Here is an 18,489-nt window from a genome sequence, read left to right as displayed (position 1 = left end):
TTTCTCTCGCACTGTTTCATCTACCTCATGATACAGGCGCAACGCATTCGTTCTACTACCAAAGAACACATCTCCGGGGGTTGAGGGGATCTACCAATTTGTAGGAAGCCAGTAACTGTTTTAGGTCGTTGTTGGGCTTGACTTTGTGATCCCAGTCACATTCCCACATGGTCTGCAGTAATGGGAATTGGAGCTTTCATTTTCTATTCGGTATTCAATTGTCCATTCACAGTATTGTTGTTGTTGTTCTTGTGGAACCCCACTCAGTATATAACCATTATTTATTGATCAATTAATTATACCATAATCAATGAAACATTGTATTTTTTATTAATATACTTTTCTTCCAGATTGTCAAATCAGTTTGTGTCCATCAAAGTCTTCCACGCCTCGTGGAATCATTGCCTGAAGGCTCAGATGCAAAGGAGCTTTACAAGAATCTTTTGTCGAAGTCGTTTGCAGGGAATAACATAAAGATGTATTAACTATAGTAAGGCAATAAATGTACATGTATGTGGGTATTTCTAGATGAAGTCATGCCATGTAAATTTCATGTTGTGTATTGTAAATTTCTGTTTCTCTTATTTAGACTTAGTAGAAGTAGGTCCACATCAGCTGTATAGTTGCTTATTTTAATCCTACTTATCAAATAAACGTATGTATGTATGTGTATGTGCATGTATGTATGTATGTATGTATGGTGAAACACTGGAATCAATATCCACATAAGTTATTAAGCTGACTTGAAAGATAATAAAAGGTTACCATCTTGTTTACAACTTTGATTGTCTTTCCAATGTTAAGTGTAATTGCGCACATCACACAACATCTGTGTCTGACAATAAATAAATGAAGTTTCTAGTTTTGTACCCCTAACCGGTATTACATGTATATATCTTTCTTATTTTTGTGTTTAAGTACTGTTGGGGAGCAGATAGCACAAGGCACCTTTGTCATTGGGACATTGGAGCGTGTTTGGGAGAATTCAAGTCTACAGACTGCGAAGGAGAGGGAAGCTGTAGGGGTGGTATCAAAGATCTGGATTTTTTGACGGGCAAAACTTAATGGTACAGAGTTCCAGAGTTCCTTTTACAAGCAAACTACTACAAGAAATAATTTTACTGCCGTTTATGAAAGACATCGAAAACTTCATTAGGGGTCAATTGAAAAATTTGTTAAGAATCAAGCAAAGTGCACTTCTATGTCCTGTCAGTATGGGGAGTGTTCATGTTATTTAAGTTCCATTATGTTGCTTTGCTTAAGAAAATGAGAGAGCACCCATCCCAGCTTCCACTGTATGAAGGAATCAAAGTGATTTTAAGCACACCACACGAGTGATTGTGGCAGAGAATCCTATTGCTGTCCCTATATCTTCATTAAAAAGGAAGTGTATGAGGGTTGAGGTTGATGCTGCCCGTGTCTATGTTTGTGATCTTCCCAATTCTTTTGAGAATGATTGAGGACCAGCCAATGAGTCCAAGAGATCGTCTACAAAGTGAGCTGCCATGATTGTACATCCGCCTTGTGCATGCTTACAATGGGTTTAAAAAATCATTAAAACGAAAGCATATGGGCTTGTGACGCTAGCAGAGAAACCTTAAGAGTCACTGACTGGAAATATCGAGAATGGCTGGCCAGGTTAGAAAAATCGAAAATCCTGAAACTTTGCCTAAAGAACGCTTTTAGGGAGCCACTTTCGAAAATATTATTCCGATTTTCTTAGAATTTAAAGTCTTCGAGAAATTCGCAAAAAACGAAAATATAGCTTTTTGCGTCATTAAATATGCAAAAAATATCTGGAAAATTGACAAAGTTCTCGGTATTCGCATTGAAACAATTTACAAAACTAGAACTCGGGGTAAACTTAGCATAAGAGCTTTGCTTTTCTTCTATCTAACAATAGGAAGTTTTAAAGTTTTCAAGCATTTTGAAGGATTCCGTCGACCGTTGAAGAATTGCCTTCTAAAGCCCCTATGAAAACGGCAAAAATTGCGTAGTTTTGCGGGCTTAAAACGCATCTTGGTATGTCCGATATGGAACTAAAACAAGTATTGTGCAAAAGAGTGTCGTTTCTACTATAATAATATGGAAAAAATTTTTGGGCAATCGAGGTTCAGACAGGTAAAATGCAAAAGTTCGCGACAGTCTCTTCTCAAATTTGCATAATGCGGTATGTTCAAAGAACTCTATTGTTGAGCAGTCTAGTCTGTTTTTGTTTCATTTGTGGGCCTTGCTTTGTGGGAAATATACAAAAACAGAGTTGATCCATGTCGTTATGACAACATTGTTTCATTATTTCACGCAAGGTACATAAAACTACAGACAAAGCCCAAAATATAAGTTCAAACACGCTACATGTATTGCGTGACTGGCGTCACGTAATATTTATTTTCAGTTAGCTCAAATTGGAATTACTAGATTATTGAGGTTTCGACACTTGCTTACAATAAAGACATATCAGGGTTTGTCTTTCCCGTTTATATACACTCGATTAGTCTGCAAATATTCGAAAGGAGACTGGTCTTTTAAAGTTTTTTTTTAACTATTGTGTGTCGATTTTGATCTTTATGGAAAACGGATTAATCAGAAGCACTAAATGAAACGAAGAGGCTTTATTAACGTGATCCAGCTAGACCAAGGAAGCAGGTTCTCTTGAAAAATAGAGTAAGACTGTTTGATGTCTATCCTGCGATCTAACCTCGGTTAGAATTCAGCCTAGTCCAAACGTCGTGCTTCTGCCGTGTCGAACTCAAATAAATTTGGCCCGGCAGTGGCATGACAAAAGGCTATGAAAAATTCAAACGTAGAATTTAATTCACTCGCGCAGAAGATCGGAAGAAGTTTGCTTTGCTGAAGACCTTTTTTAATTGCTAGAAAGCAACTGCAGCTGATGCAGCAGGATATGAATTCACAGCGACGGCGGGGTCTTTTTTCAAGTGAATGAAAAGGGGGGGGGGGAGGTGCGGAGCTTGAAAACGAGCGGTGCCGGCGCAAGTTTGTAGAGGGGTCTAGGGGCATCCTCCCCCCCCCCCCCAAAAAAAAGTCTTTTTAAGTCTAGGGGCTTGGAAATGGTATTTTTGACATTCTCCATGGTGTAGTTCTTGAGAAAATCAACCTAGTGGATGAACTATAAAATGACAGGTACAGGCATTAGGCCTGCCGTGCTGTAAGTAGTCGCGCCGACTTTAATTCAGCCTGCCGAACTGAGTGAATGCATGGTTTCAAACGTCGTGCTACTGCCGCGCTTGAGTCGAAGTTCTCGGTAATTCGCATTGAAACAATTTACAAGACTAGAACATGGGATAAACTAAGCATATTGAAAACTTTATATTCAATTAAATTTTGAGGGGTTCCGTCGGCTGTCGAAGAATTCAAGCCCCTATGGAAACGGCAAAAATTTCGTAATTTTACGGGCTTAAAAGTCATCTTAGTTTGCCCAATATCGGGTCGAAATAAATACTTTGATTAACTTTTGGTCTTCTTTAATCAGTATTTGGAACAAAAAATCTGGGCAGTAAGAACGCGCGCCAGGGAAACACAAACGTTTTTAAAGCTAGGTGAACTTTCTTGCATAATTGACGAAAATTGAAAAGTCTCTTCATAGAATGACTACTCGATATATTTCAAACAGTGTTGTTTTGTCGTTGTTGGTGCCTTCAATTACTTAGCCGTAATAGTTTCCAAATAATAAAGAAAGAGGGAAAATCGATGGTTAAACCGGTAACCGTTTACATAACACATTATCCCCTGTCATATTTTTCGGCTCAATCCCCGTAAGAGGTACCGCAAGAGCTCTTGCGGTGGACCTTTTGAAGATTAACCCCTAAAATGTACGACGAGCACCCCCATTATTTTTCTCGATTTCAAAGAGTCTTACTCTATTTTTTAAGAAAACTTGCTTCCTTGGTCTGGCTGGATCACGTCAATAAAGCCTCTTCGTTTCATTTCGTGTATTTAATTGATTCGTTTTCCATCAAGATCAAAATCGAGACACATGCTAAAATTTACTTTAAAAGACCAGTCTCCTTTCGAATATTTGCAGACTAATCGAGTGTATATAAACGGGAAAGACAAACCGTGATATGTCTCTATTGTAAGCAAGTGTCTAAACCTCAATAATCTAGTAATTCCAATTTGAGCTAACTGAAAATAAATATTACGTGACGCCAGTCACGTAATACATGTAGCGTGTTTGAACTTATATTTTGGGCTTTGTCTGTAGTTTTATGTACCTTGCGTGAAATAATGAAACAATGTTGTCATAACGACATGGATCAACTCTGTTTTTGTATATTTCCCACAAAGCAAGGCCCACAAATGAAACAAAAACAGACTAGACTGCTCAACAATAGAGTTCTTTGAACATACCGCATTATGCAAATTTGAGAAGAGACTGTCGCGAACTTTTGCATTTTACCTGTCTGAACCTCGATTGCCCAAAAATTTTTTCCATATTATTATAGTAGAAACGACACTCTTTTGCACAATACTTGTTTTAGTTCCATATCGGACATACCAAGATGCGTTTTAAGCCCGCAAAACTACGCAATTTTTGCCGTTTTCATAGGGGCTTTAGAAGGCAGTTCTTCAACGGTCGACGGAATCCTTCAAAATGCTTGGAAAATTTAAAACTTCCTATTGTTAGATAGAAGAAAAGTAAAGCTCTTATGCTAAGTCTTTTCCGAGTTCTAGTTTTGTAAATTGTTTCAATGCGAATACCGAGAACTTTGTCAATTTTCCAGATATTTTTTGCATATTTAATGACGCAAAAAGCTATATTTTCGTTTTTTGCGAATTTCTCGAAGACTTTAAATTCTAAGAAAATCGGAATAATATTTTCGAAAGTGGCTCCCTAAAAGCGTTCTTTAGGCTCAGTTTCAGGATTTTCGATTTTTCTAACCTGGCCAGCCATTCTCGATATTTCCAGTCACTGACTCTTAACATTTCAACAACAAATCGGAGAACTGATTATAATCCAGTGTTTTGAATTGTGACTGACATGGACTACCCTTGTAAGTAAAATGTGTTGCACTGTAGGCAGTGTACTGCACTGAAGCAATTTACATTTATTTTGCAAATAACTTTCTTTTAAAAATGGGCTACTGCTGGATATCTATGTAACTGTACATTACATGTATTTCTTATGTTGGTCCAAGGAACAAGCGTAGCAAATGCACGTTTGAAATGGATGGATTTATTTGAGCTAAAAGTAATCACGATTTGTTTAGTGGTTGGACATATAATCAGAGTTATAACAAATGTTTTATAAGTGACTATAAACATGTTTTGTAAGCTGCACATAGCCATATCAATTAAGATGATATTTTAAACAGGTGTTTTTGTGCTGTTTAAACTACTCAGGAACATTTTAAAATGTATTTTAAATACACCGATACGCTGTAGTCATTTTACGAGGCTGGTATGTATAGATATTCACTACCAGCATGTCAAAAATACAAGACTATTTATATACTGTTTTTAAAAAATATTGACGAATTTAGTTTTTAAACTTAAATCCACTTTTACACCTTTTAAAAACCTGTTTTAAACAGGCTGTTTTAAAGCTATTTTAAAAATTTTAATTCAAAATAATTTCTAATTTTTATATTTAAAAAATATTTTGACTTTTTGCATTGCAAAACTATATTTAAAGTGGAAGACCTTTCAGGAGCGCTTTTAAAACGGCGTTTAAGCATACTATTTAAAACTATTTTAAATCAAGGTCAGTAGTTGAGGTCTCAAAATAGTCTTAAAAAATATATTTAACACTGTTTTGTAATATTTAATTAATCGCCTTTCCGAAATATCTTTCAAATACCCTATTTTAATTATGTTTAATGCATAAAATACAGTGAAAATCCACGTTACAACCTATCGCTGTTGTGAAATACAGTTTAAATATACCTTGAAATATAATTTAAACACTCGCCACAATTTAAAATTTTTTGTAAAGTAGCTTTTAAATACATAACGATGGCCTCAAAACAGTGTTTAAATCATCAAAATACTTTTTAAGTACTTTAAAATAATTTAAAAATAGGGTTGTTTTGGTAAGGGAATTAAAAAATAAGGACTAAATATATATGACACTTGTGTAAATTTTACGAACTTTGTTGACAAAGCTAAGAATGTAGTTTGAGTTTCTTTTGTTTTCGTCCCCATTTCCTAGACTGCAATATCGTTTTCCTGGGAGACAAAGCTTTTGCGTGGATGCCTTCATGAATACCTCCTCGCGACAGAAAAGCCACTCACGAAAAATAAGAAACGTGTTATAGAGAATCCTTAATGTCAATTTCCATAAACTTTAACATAAAAAAATATTTTACTATGCTCGTATTTAAGTCAAAAATTATTATTTTAAATGTCCTTTACTTGTGCTTTCGCCCAGCGATATTTGTTGCAAGGAAGAAAATTGAAAGTGTGACATACAAACTGATCGATCTCGCCGTTTTTCGCATTTTGAAAAAGGTATAGATTATTGGCTAGTACTGTTAAGAGGCTGTTTCTGTAATAATCCTTCATTCAGTTTCGCATCAAATATAATTTCGCCTGACACACTGGCAAGTGTAACACTTAAGCAAGGTTAGAATGAAAACAAATTTCGTTTGATTCCAAGTGATTTTCTTGTCACATTAAGAATCATTTTAATATTTCGCCTCGTCAGGGCCAGTCGCAAAGTTTCAAAGAGCAGACCCTTTCTGTAAACAAAATAGAGCATTACACTTGAACAGCGTCCGGAACTTTTTAGTATAAAGATTCTGGTATGAGAGTTAAAACGTATCATGGTATTTCTACACACTAGAGCGTCAGCTTCAGTGGAAAAAAATACTTCGTTGAAATATGTATATCGAAATTGTTTTTTAAAGTTATTTCGTTTTCAGTTTGAGTTAACTGAGCGTTAAGGTAACGAGGATTAAATCATGCAGTGTGTGTGACATGCATGGCTCTTGGCACTTCTTTTTAAATATTGACGTTGAATGTGTAATTGCGAATGAATGTGAGATTTACGAATAAATTGTGAGGATTTTTCGATAGGTATTTTTACCTGTGTTATAACCAGAACAAGTTAGCCGGCCGGAAAAAATCACACGTAAATTCGTCTACTTTAAAGTGTTTTGACCATGATTTATTACAAAGGAGTAATCGGGACTGGATAAGAAAACGTTTTGTGACGAGATGTGTTTGGTACGTGGGATCTGATTAGTTTAAACATTTTGCCCATTAAATTTGCGCATGAATCATAGCACGATTTTGCAAATGGTGCACATCAAAGTGAGATCTCATCTTCATTATAATATATACCGCCGTCCCTCCCGGCGTTTTAACGAATATCAAAATAGTTACAGCCGGTTCAATACATACACGTGGGAGGCGCGGTGGCCTCATGGTTAGTGCGCTCGACTCCGGAGCGAGCGGTCCAGTGGCCTGTTTCTCGAAAGCTCCGGGAACTTTTCGGGCCTGAAAAGCCATTTTTAGTTAGTTGGTATTTAAAGACAGAGAGGTGTATATGCCTAAAACTTCTTGTACAGAATGGAACCCCTGTTTATATTTAGAATATGTTAATAAGACAGCTCTGTCATCATAAGGTTTGAGATTTTGCTAAGGCTTTCCGGTTGTGAAAACTTTTGGGGACCTTCGAGAAACGGGCCCCTGGTTCGAGCCCTGGCCGGGGACATTGTGTTGTTTTCTTGGGCAAGACACTACTCTCACGGTGCCTCTCTCCGCCCAGGTGTATAAATGGGTACCGGCGAATTTAGTGCTGGGAGGTAACCCTGCGATGGACTAGCATCCCATCCAGGGGGGAGTAGAAATACTCCTAGTCGCTTCATGCAACTGAAATCGGGATAAACTCTGGCCTGGAGGACCACTTGGCTCGTACGCAGATTCTTCAATACATACACGAGCGCACTGAACTATACTTTTAAGCGTTTTTTAATAAAATCAGTTATTCCACTCGCGCTTGTTGGATCCATCAAATATTTTCGTTTGATGGTTATAGCCAACTCGGCGATACCCGTCTCGCTGGCTATCTACCATCTTTCATAATCCATCAAATATTTTCGTTTGGTCTAAACGCGTCACTTGAATGAATATGCCCCAGCTAGAAGTGGGGAATATCCGAGTGATATTCCCCAGTTTTCAAAACCGTGCATGTTGCGAAAAAATATTTGAAGGATAAGAAACACAATAGCCTCCATTTGGCGCGAAAATATGCCCGGATATTTGTCCTTGAACATTATCTGTTTCTCAAAGCTCACACTTTTCCTCGAGCTAAACTGTTCCCTTCTCGGAACAGATAATGTCCGCGGACTAATATCTGTGCATATTTGCGCGCCAAATGGAGGCTATTTTTTCTTTTATAACTATTCAACGAGCGCGCGTTGGATATGAGATGAGAGATAGCCAACGAGGCGCTTGGTGCTGAGTTGGCTATAACCATCTCATACAACAAGCGCTACTGGAATAATTGTTTTAATAAAAACGCCCCCAAAATATAGAAAACTGACGTAAAATAGAAATAGAAACGCCCCAAACAAGCGCGCGCACGCTTGCCATATTTGTACATCAGCACGGCGAAATTGCTCATAATTGATGATGGCTAAGGAAATGAAAACTATCGAATTGCATTATCCAATGATCCAGTTTTTAAAAATGTTTATTTAGTATATTTAGAGGTGAATATAAGAATTGGACATTCTGATTGGTCGAATAGCTCATCATATGACGCTATATTCACCCCGCTAGAGCTTGGTTACTAAGCTCGCCATCTTTGCCATCTCGGCAAGTAAACATTTGTTCGAAAGATCACTCCAAGGCCAGGATATTTGAAAGGATGGATAATTTTCAAAATGACTGCTGTCGCCCTTTGAGAAAAATTTTTTTTCAAGAACTCGTATTCAAGGCTTTTAAGAATCGTAAACGATGTGGTTGCGTCGATTGCCAGCAGGTCAGATCGATTGACCGAAATATATTTTTCTTCAAACTAAAGCTACTCATTTTTAGGCGATGATCACAGCTGTGAATGAAGTCAACAACGATAAAACAAAGGATGAATTTACCTTTTTTCGTAGTCTTTCCTCTTTTGTTTTACTGCCGAACTCGATGAGTAAATTGATTGACAATCGATGAAAATGTAAGCTTCTCTATTATTAAAACTACGGCTGCACATGTGTATGCACACGAACAATGTTTTAGTCCGTTATTTTGTAGTCCTTGATATTCATCTCTGAAAATTATTCGCCTCAAGCTCAGTGAATATTGGTGAATATTCAACAATGTTCACTTCGCCTTTGGCGAATAATTGTTAAATATCCAACGCGCGCTCGTGGAATAATAATTCTCAAACTCATTAATAATTCATCAAGTTTAAACAAAGGAAATCATGACCGTGACGGTGTTTGGATATCTGATCTTAATTAGCATAGATTTTTACGATTTTAATTCTCCGTTTTCTCCTTAGTTTTAGTCTCGATTGAGAAGATATATCAAACACTCAAGACAGTGTTTGACCACATTTCCAAACACCTCGAAGTTCGTCAAAAATACTCCGCTGCGCGTCGTATTTTCAACTCTCTTCTCGGAGTTTGGAAATGTGGTCAAACACGTTCTTTCGTGTTTGATATATTACTTGAATAACGGGCTGTTTCAAGCTGTACGTTTTCATTCAAAAAAGGTCATTAAATCGCGCGACCAAAAAGTATGTGTTCTCGTGAATCGGTACACAGTAAAATAACTTCTTCAAAGTTTTTATTTTAAACAGTAAAGCTTAAAAAGCTTAAAACTGCGTACATGGTTGCCGTGTGGAAGTCGTTTTAGCAGTTGTTGTTAAGCTGTGCTGTGTTGTTTGGATTGCATTTTGTATAACGGTTCTTTTGTACACAAAAGCAGAAACCCAGTTACTTCGTGATGTCAACTGACGACGTAGTGCTATGGTCGAGACAATTGTGTCCTTCTTTTTCCCCTCGCTTTTATCTTAACCTACGTCGTTTTTTGAAAGTTCAGGGGACATTCATTTGGCAATCGGGCGATAGATCTAGATCTTTGGAAAGAACTTCAAACCCATTTGAAAGAACTTAGCGTTTTTGCTTTTTCAAAAACAACAAAACATTTATTGTCACACCAATACCCGAGTTGTTATTTTTTATTTTTATTTTTGTTCTTCTTTTAACAAACTGTTAACTGTACATTCTTCCTTAATCTCCCCTGTCCTTCAATTAGACGTAACTAGGATGAAGGGTAACTCGAAAACCTAACGGTTCATTTAGTCTCCAGTCTCTTACAATTGTCACCTTACCTGTAACAAGCTACATATGTTAAATGGACTACAAATGTTTAATATTCACATTTGTATTAAGAAAATCAAGATGTTGTCGCTGTTTTTAACTTCCCTTAGGAAACCTTATTAGTGAGAAAACCTCTTTCCCAACATGATAATTACGCACAAGTCTCCTACCCATTTTGTTTTGACAGTTTTGTAGTTTACATTATCAAAATAGCCAAGTCAGGCAACTTCGGTCGGGCCCGATTTTTTTTTGTGTGTGTGTGTTGCCGAGATGTAACGGGGTAAAAATAAGCCGTCGAAGAAAAAAAGTTGCATGCGCGTGAGTGACCATCCCCTCACACGTCGTGATAAAACCTACCAATTCAAATAACGAACTTGGAGGTACTTCGGCGACAATTGCGCATAATTATCACAAATATGACAACTTAGTTATTTGATCAGCTGAGTACAAACTGTAACTTATGATGGAAACTTGTCAGCTGTCAAGTTTAAAGTGATTCACGAGACAGAAAAGAGAGTTTTCTCAAAATAGAAAATACACACAGGAGACTAAAATATGGTCGTTCACGTCGCCTGTTTAAACTGTGTGAGAGCAGCTCTACTTTGTTCACTTCGCCTTATGGATAACCTTATAGTGAAATGCCTCGCAGTTTCCCACAAGGAAAACAAACGACCAAAGATAACGAACTTTTTTTAACAAAAAAAAAAGTCCGTGTATGACTGAAACAAGAAAAAAAACCGTGAAAAGGGCCAAACAGACGAAAGATTACTGAAAACAAAATAATATTGAGCAAAGAATAATCATATAACTGATGTAACTGAACAAATCGTGTTATTTTTTTCCAGTCTTTCACTGATATTTACTCAAAGGATGAGAATTAAAAAGAAATAGATAACATGATCATAAACAACCATGTTCTTCACGCTTTCGCTATTGGCAAAGCTCTGTAACAGCCTACTAAACAAACAAAGAAATCATAAATAAATAACTGCGTTTATATGTGGTCCGAACTTTCAAGCGTTTAACTGCCACAGTAGTAAATATGCTGCAGCTGAAATGAACGGTATTGGTTAGTACTGTCGTGCGTTGTTGTTTCAGTTTGACTTACCTAAATATTTTAGTTTTGAGTTCGGACTCCCCTTGGAGGGTTAAAGAAAACTTTCAATGTGTGCTCGTTAGCACGTCCTGGCTATCTATTGATATCTGCAGAGGATAACCGTGGAGACAGTGCGAATTGTCAAACATCTCAATGTATATTCATTTGGTCATTTTTGTCTTTGATACCGCTAAGAAAAGTACGAGAAACTTCTCAATGCTTGCGGGTTTGAAGTGGTTTGCGCAACGCCGTTATCCCGACTGAAAGAGACAAATTATAGCTACCAAAATATTTCTGGTACGTGAGTGAAGTAATTTAAACCATTTTATTTGCACATGACAAGATTGCACATGAATCAAAGTACGATCTATTGCACGTGAAACCATATACTATGGAAGTAACGATATTACTCCTTGTTGATGAATATGGGCGATAAGAATACGAAAGTATTATCGATATTTCCTCAACAGGATTTCTCTAGTTAGCAAGCAATTTTTTTTTTTGCAGATAACGTAATACTTCGGTTGATTGCTGCTTTCTAGGTCAGATATATTAGTCAGGAAACAAGGAACACCGTGCTGCTTATCCGCACAACGCAGAGGGGATAGAAAGCTTAACCGCAACAAGAAGATCATGCTGAAGTCAACAGATATCTTACTTATTATAACATTAGCACTCGAGGCAGCCGTCATTATCATAGGAAACACGTTTACCATTTTTATTTTCTGTACTCAAAGATCGCGCCTAAAGCGAACATGCTTCCTTCTTGTTAACCTCGCAATCGCTGATTTACTTGTGGGGATAGCAGAGCCCATTGTCCTGGGAACCGAGAAGATTCCCAAAATGAAAATGATTCGAGTAGAAGACGAAAAGAGAATCAAAAATCCCTCATCAACAGTTCAAATCCTTGGTTCGAGTACGTCCGTCATTTTCCTGGCTCTCATTTCTCTTGAACGCGTGCACGCTGTGTTGCGGCCACTCCAGCATCATGTTACAAGCACGCGTGTTTACATCTCTACGATCATTTTCTCCTGGACAGCCGGGTTATGCTTGGCTGGGTCAACATTTCTACCGATGCACACAGAGGTGGACAGCGTGTATGTTACTGTCGCTATTCATTCACTTCTCTTCCTGTGTGTGCTAATCATCTGTGCAAGTTATCTCACTATACGTACTCGATTACACTCAGTCACACCACCTGAAATAGAGATTCACAACCAAAGATCAATGGATCAGAATGTACGACTCTCAAGGACGTTTTTTATAGTGGCTGCTGTGTCGCTTGTGTTGTGGTTGCCAGCTATAGCAGTGTACACAACAAAAGAATTTTGCAAAGGTTGTGTTTCACCAATGGTGTTAAGGACTGTGAACTGTTTGCATTTGGCAAATTCCATGATCAATCCATTCGTGTACTGTTTGAGAATGCCTATCTTTAAAAATGCTTTGAAAAAGTACTGTAGAAGACGTTCACGTGCTATTGAACCAGGAACAGTTCATTTTAGCGCGAAAAATAAAACTGTTGTGGCAGCGTGGCTGAGTGGTTAGGGCGGCTGACTTGTAATCCTGTGGTCTCGGGTTCAAATTACGCTCTTACCACTAAGCTAGAGTGGTTTCTCGGTAGACCGAAGTTCAACTTCTGGGTCACGCTTATAAATAGCCAACTGGTCTGCCACCAGTTGGGATTTTTAAGACTATTAAGTTTAGTTGATATTTCTTTCTTTCAGTTTAAGTGGCATGTCTGTGAACTAGCGAGCTGTAGCTAAGCGCATTGACCACTATAAACAACAACGACAATTATAACAGCAGCATTTTGCATTTACTTCGTACTTGTTTTCTGCGAAAGCCGAAACCTATCGGAAAACAAACAAAGTCACATTAAAGAGTTCCAAAATTTCATTTGAATGGGAACGCAATAATTAATCTTGCACAAATTTCGGAGTTGCAACTGCGTTTATTGACTCTAGCTATAACTACAAGGAATAGACTGTGGAATATACCAGTCACACAGAAAAAAAGGAAAAACTTGACATCGAATTTATTTGCTCCTTAACAAAGCAGTTTGTTTATATACGCTGTATATTAAAAAGTTCGCCTGATGGTTTCATCTTACTAACAAAAGGCCTCAATTTCTGAAGATCAGGCGTACCCTGGAGGTTTACATTAATGTACTTCTGCACGATATTCACAAAAGCCGAATTGAATGCTTTAGCCACCTTATTTGGATCAGACGTCAGCTTATTGTTCTCAACCTGAAGAGTGATGTGCTGTTGTACATTCTTTCCTTTAATGAGCGTGCTCAGATGGTCCCAGTAGATTCTTGGATTGTTAACATTGTCATTAATTGCAGTTTTAAAGAAATTGGGTTTAGCAGATCTGATCAGTTTTATAGTATGTTGTGTTCCTGCTTATTTTGTTCCTGCTTATCTCCAGTCTTCATCAGTTTTCGTCCTACGTGCTTTCTTTAGTAGTTAGAGATAGAGGACCACCCTAATTAAGTTAGTGTTAGCTTGGTGATGTCCTCTGTAAATATTGTTTTTATTATTAATATTCTTCCCTTCAAAGATCAGATAGCCGCTAATGCAGTCCGTAGGTAATTGCGTTATTTCAGCGATACGATTGCAAGATCAAGATCCTTAGCCAAAAGAAACTAAGCCGAGTATTTTAAGTCAGCATTGCGTTGTTTTTAAATTTGCATGTGATCTGTGGCAGATTATGTTGGTTATGCAGCCCGACACCTTCATCAACGCATTGCCGAATACAAGTATTCTCAAAAAGTGCCACGGGAAATTTGACTGCCTCGTTTACGAAATGCTATTCATCAAAGAACTGAGGCCCAGCCTTATCACTCAGAGTGACTCACTCTTTGTTTAGGTTCTGGCACATTTTTGTTACCTTTCTTTTGGAATGAACTACTGCTTTTATTGTATTTATAGAATATTCGTTGTGTATCTTTGAAGCGTTTTTTAAAAAAATTCTTAAATATTCTTAAGAAAAGTTAAAGTCGCTTCTTGTTAAAGTCATTGAAAGAATTTAAAAACAAATATGTTGTATGTTACAAGTAATAATTATTGTACAATTATTGCACGACAAATTTAGTAATTACTGTACCCGTATTTGGAAATACTGTCAAATTTGCATAAAAACGGGACAAAAACTGACAATAAAATAACACATCCTTTCTTGTGTCAGTTGCCCCCAAAATGCCTCAGATCGCATCCCTAGCCACATAAGTTTTGAACATTTTCTGGGAAATTTTTGTCGATTTGCCAGCGCTGGCTACTTTAAATTTTTAGCTGACTACTTTTAAATCTGTGGAGATCACTTGAAGTGATAGAGAACCGTTTAATTTGACTCAGGCAAAAAGAGCGTCATATTTTACATCGATTAAAAAAATAGTCCCCTTGCTTCCAGTTCTGTATAATTTAAGTCCAGCTGCCTTACTTTTGATTGCCCAGTAATCGTTTAAGTGCAACAGGGATTTTCAAAAGCGTATTACACCGCATTGTTACGGAACACTTCCGAACGACAATCTTGATTAAAGAGTGTATCCGTGAGAAAACCAGGCAGGAGGTGATACAGCTTTTATCGATTTTGCAGTTTACTTGGCACAAATGTTGGGTTTGGTGAGTGAATGATTATCATGAGCATGATTATATATATTTGTAAATGGCAAAAATAAATCAAGAACAAGAAACAGTTGGTCAACATATTTTATTCCCTTAAAGTTATGGAGACCCCCTGCAAAAATGGCCCTTTGACACCAATTTATGTATATTTAATTAGCTGTCTCAGGTTAGTATTACATTCTAATCCACAACGTTCAAACGAACGTAAATTATTTACCACTTAAATTTCCGCAAAACAGGTACAACGAAACATGATGGATCGCATGCGGACCCTAACACTGTTATTACCATTTTTTAAGATACAGTTCAAGAGAATAATATAATGGACCACGAGCTAAATTCGTAGATATTTTGTTACTCTTAATCGGCTACAATGTGGTTCTATCTACTACGTACATGTCCTTAGCCTCGTCACTTTTCCAGCGTCCGTGAAGCTTTAACAATCTCTCAGCAACGTTATGCGAGAGGTCGTTTCTAACAACAGAGGTTACCCCACCAGAACGTAAGCTATGGAGGCCGTAACCTTTGGGATCATAGCCCACATCCTTTAAAACGTCCTTGAATATCTCCCTACGACGGGTGTAAGATAGTTTGCCATTCCTAAGGGTATACCCTAATTTCTTCTTCGCAAATGGCCTGAACAAGGGCAACTGACTAGATAGGTCAATATCGGCTGCTTGGATATACACGGTAGACATTTCTGGGGCTCGACCAAGCGATGGTACAGCGTCTTGCCCAGTGGCCGAGCTTAAAGCACCTGAAGCATCGTGTGCAATCCATGTAGGCCTCTCTGCCGCCTGAAAATAGATGAAAACAAAGGCAGTATCAGGCAATGGATAAAGAGGAACAGATTAAAGGAACATATCTGAAAGAGGGTGGGCTGGCGGGCTCTATTCGTGTACTCGGGCTATACTCGAAGGATAATAAGTGTAGGTTGCAAGCGAGAGAGATTGAACGAAACTGCCGTAAGGTATAAATAGAAAGAAACGACCAATCACGACTTCGCAATAGGCATCCTCCGACACCTAACACAGAAAATCCAGTGAGGAATGTGACGTTAAAATACCAGCGGAAAATGTATTTTCTACAACGAGAAAAGCTATGTGAAAATGAAATCCACGTGCACTGCATCATGCTCTACAATTATCAGTCCCAAAGCACGGATTTTCATACAAACTAGGCGTTTTGATTTCTGTCCTTGGCTCCATCTTTTAAAAGTAAGATACCAGAGTTAATAGTGAATAATATGCAGTCCATGATTGATCCTAATTAAATCTACACTTGATCCTAATTTCGACTTTATAAAACATGGAGTTCCGTAATCTTTTTGTTATACTGGAAAGTTTCCAGAATATATATGTTTTAAATTTTTTCGTGACTCAGAAGCTGTTAGCGAGCTGTCAGCAGTGTTCTCGATGTGGTTCTGATATGGAACTAACAGAGACGGGTAAATGACGGATACATGTGGCGCTGTACAGATAAGCGATGTAGAACGTGGCTTTCAATAAAGTCGGGCTCCGAAAAAGCCTTTTTTTAAGAAAATAACTCGGAAAAAATACTCGAGCAGTCTTAGTCGGCAGTCGAGCGAGACTAAACAAAACACAAAATTGGTGTTAAAATTATTTCAACGTAAGAAACCATTGCTTTGTCTCGAAGTTAACAAACCTAATATGCAAAATGTTTATGAGATTAATTTATTTAAAAAATACAACTTTACTCAGTCTTAAAATAATTATTTATGTAGATTGGTGTCAGGATAGAAACATCACAACATCACGTCCTAAAATAATCACATAACCTCGTTTTCCGACGCGCATGTTCCAGTTCGTTTCAGGACAGAGCAGCGAGCAAAATATAGCTCACTACAGCTCACGGCAGGCTGTATCGCAGCTAGAAAGTGTGTCTGTCGCACTTGAGAATCACCAGCCAAAGAGGACACGAATTTCCACCGTTACTAACGCTTCTCACTTCATTCTAAATTCGAATAGAATGGCCTCCAACGTGTCGATTTCGACCGCAACCGCAAATTTTCCGTGTGTTTTTCTTCAACCCCTGCAATATGCAAGGCAACTTCCGGTTTTCCGGCACGCAGGGGTGCTCTGATGACAAAAACCGAGTCAACTTTTCCACCATTTTGTGGGAGATCTGTAGAGTTCGCAGTTTGTTCTGCTCGATTCAAGTTTGACAATGACGTAATTCCCCTGAACCAGCAAAGCGACCAATTAGTTTGCCCAAGTGTGTATAGACGACAGATTACGTCAAATTGCTATTTAAATGTTTGTCAAAGTGGGCAAAGCCCGCAAATGAACCCAGGGGCCCGTTTCTCGAAAGTCCCGTAAAGTTCTCGCACGCGGAAAGACATCTCAAACCTTATGAACACAGAGCTGGATTATTCGCATATTCTTAATATCAACAGAGGTTCTCTTCATAGGAGAAGTTACAGGCCAATACACTTCTCCTTTTTTAGAGGCTGATGAACCAAAATGGCTTTATGGACCCGAAGTTTCTGGAGCTTTCGAAAAACGGGCCCCAGGACCGGAAACGATCCCCAGATTGTTCCGTAAATGATCCTCGGACCGGAAATGGTCGTCTGTTTGCAGTAATCACTCTCGTGTCCAAGTGATACGATGATTTGCTCAAAAACGGATTCCTCTGTGAAAATGCCTCTTTACATTGCGTGGCACATTATCATAAGACATCCATGTTATGGTTAATTAACACCTGTGAAAACAAGGTTTTCGCTGACCAGTTCCACGTGACCATGTGGCAGGCTCAGGTTTAGAGCTCATCGTGGTCGTTTTTTTTAAGTTGATCGCTGACCAGGTACTGGGTTTCGATTGGCGCGTTGCTCACTTTTCGTCCGACACATTTCCTCGCACAATCGTCTCTTGGAAAGTCCCCGATATATTGCGAACGTAATTTCTAATTGGGTAGAGTTTGTTAAAATTTCACTCGAGAAAATAGTGAAACCAGACGCTGAACAATTACATGCTCACAACTGATCATTTTTTGAGTTTCTGATCCAAGAAAAACAAATCCTCTTTTTCCTTTATGGTCAATTATTGCAGTCAGGAGCTCCGCTTTTAGGCCTAACTAAATCTATATGGTAAGCGGAAACAGTTCTCAGATTAGTACTTCTTGCTGGGAAAGTACGCCAGCAAATTAAGTGTTACGTAGAATAAGCCGAAAGCATTTCAAACAAATTAATTAAATACAAGCTCACAAAAGCTGAAAGAGCTTTTGGCTGCTGTGCACTTTGTTCTTAACTTGACTGAAAAAAACGTCAGCTAACATTACAAATATTATAAATAGCATCTAAAGAACGAAACCAGTTCTGGAAAGTTGTTTCATTTTGATTGCCATCGTTCATTTCATTTATTTTATGGGTACAAGATAATTCAATGTTCCGTGCCGTCTTTACGTGAAAAGGGGATCAACAGTGTATCATTAATTTTCAATACAGTAACGCAATATAGTTCAAAAT

At 38.0% G+C, this 18,489-nt stretch overlaps 1 protein-coding gene across 1 annotated transcript; it reads left to right on the top strand.

Annotated features, from left to right (window-relative positions):
- Positions 1–11,877: 11,877 nt before the first annotated feature.
- LOC110067270 (sphingosine 1-phosphate receptor 1-like) lies at positions 11,878–14,756 on the top strand. The gene has a single exon (XM_089284707.1). It carries the CDS (start codon positions 12,013–12,015, stop codon positions 12,922–12,924), a length of 912 nt encoding a protein of 303 aa, XP_089140833.1. The 5' UTR covers positions 11,878–12,012; the 3' UTR covers positions 12,925–14,756.
- The last annotated feature ends 3,733 nt before the right edge of the window (positions 14,757–18,489 follow it).

Source organism: Orbicella faveolata, unplaced genomic scaffold (genome assembly GCF_042242905.1).
Source record: "Orbicella faveolata isolate gen_17 unplaced genomic scaffold, um_ofav_v1 contig_13, whole genome shotgun sequence".
In the NCBI taxonomy this organism is placed as follows: Eukaryota; Metazoa; Cnidaria; class Anthozoa; order Scleractinia; family Merulinidae; genus Orbicella; species Orbicella faveolata.
Note: the sequence above shows the minus strand (reverse complement) of the source record. Positions and strands in the feature narration are given on the sequence as shown.

Excerpts from the sequence above, each read along its gene's own strand:
- LOC110067270 (XM_089284707.1), top strand. The coding sequence starts at position 12,013 with ATGCTGAAGTCAACAGATATCTTACTTATTATAACATTAGCACTCGAG.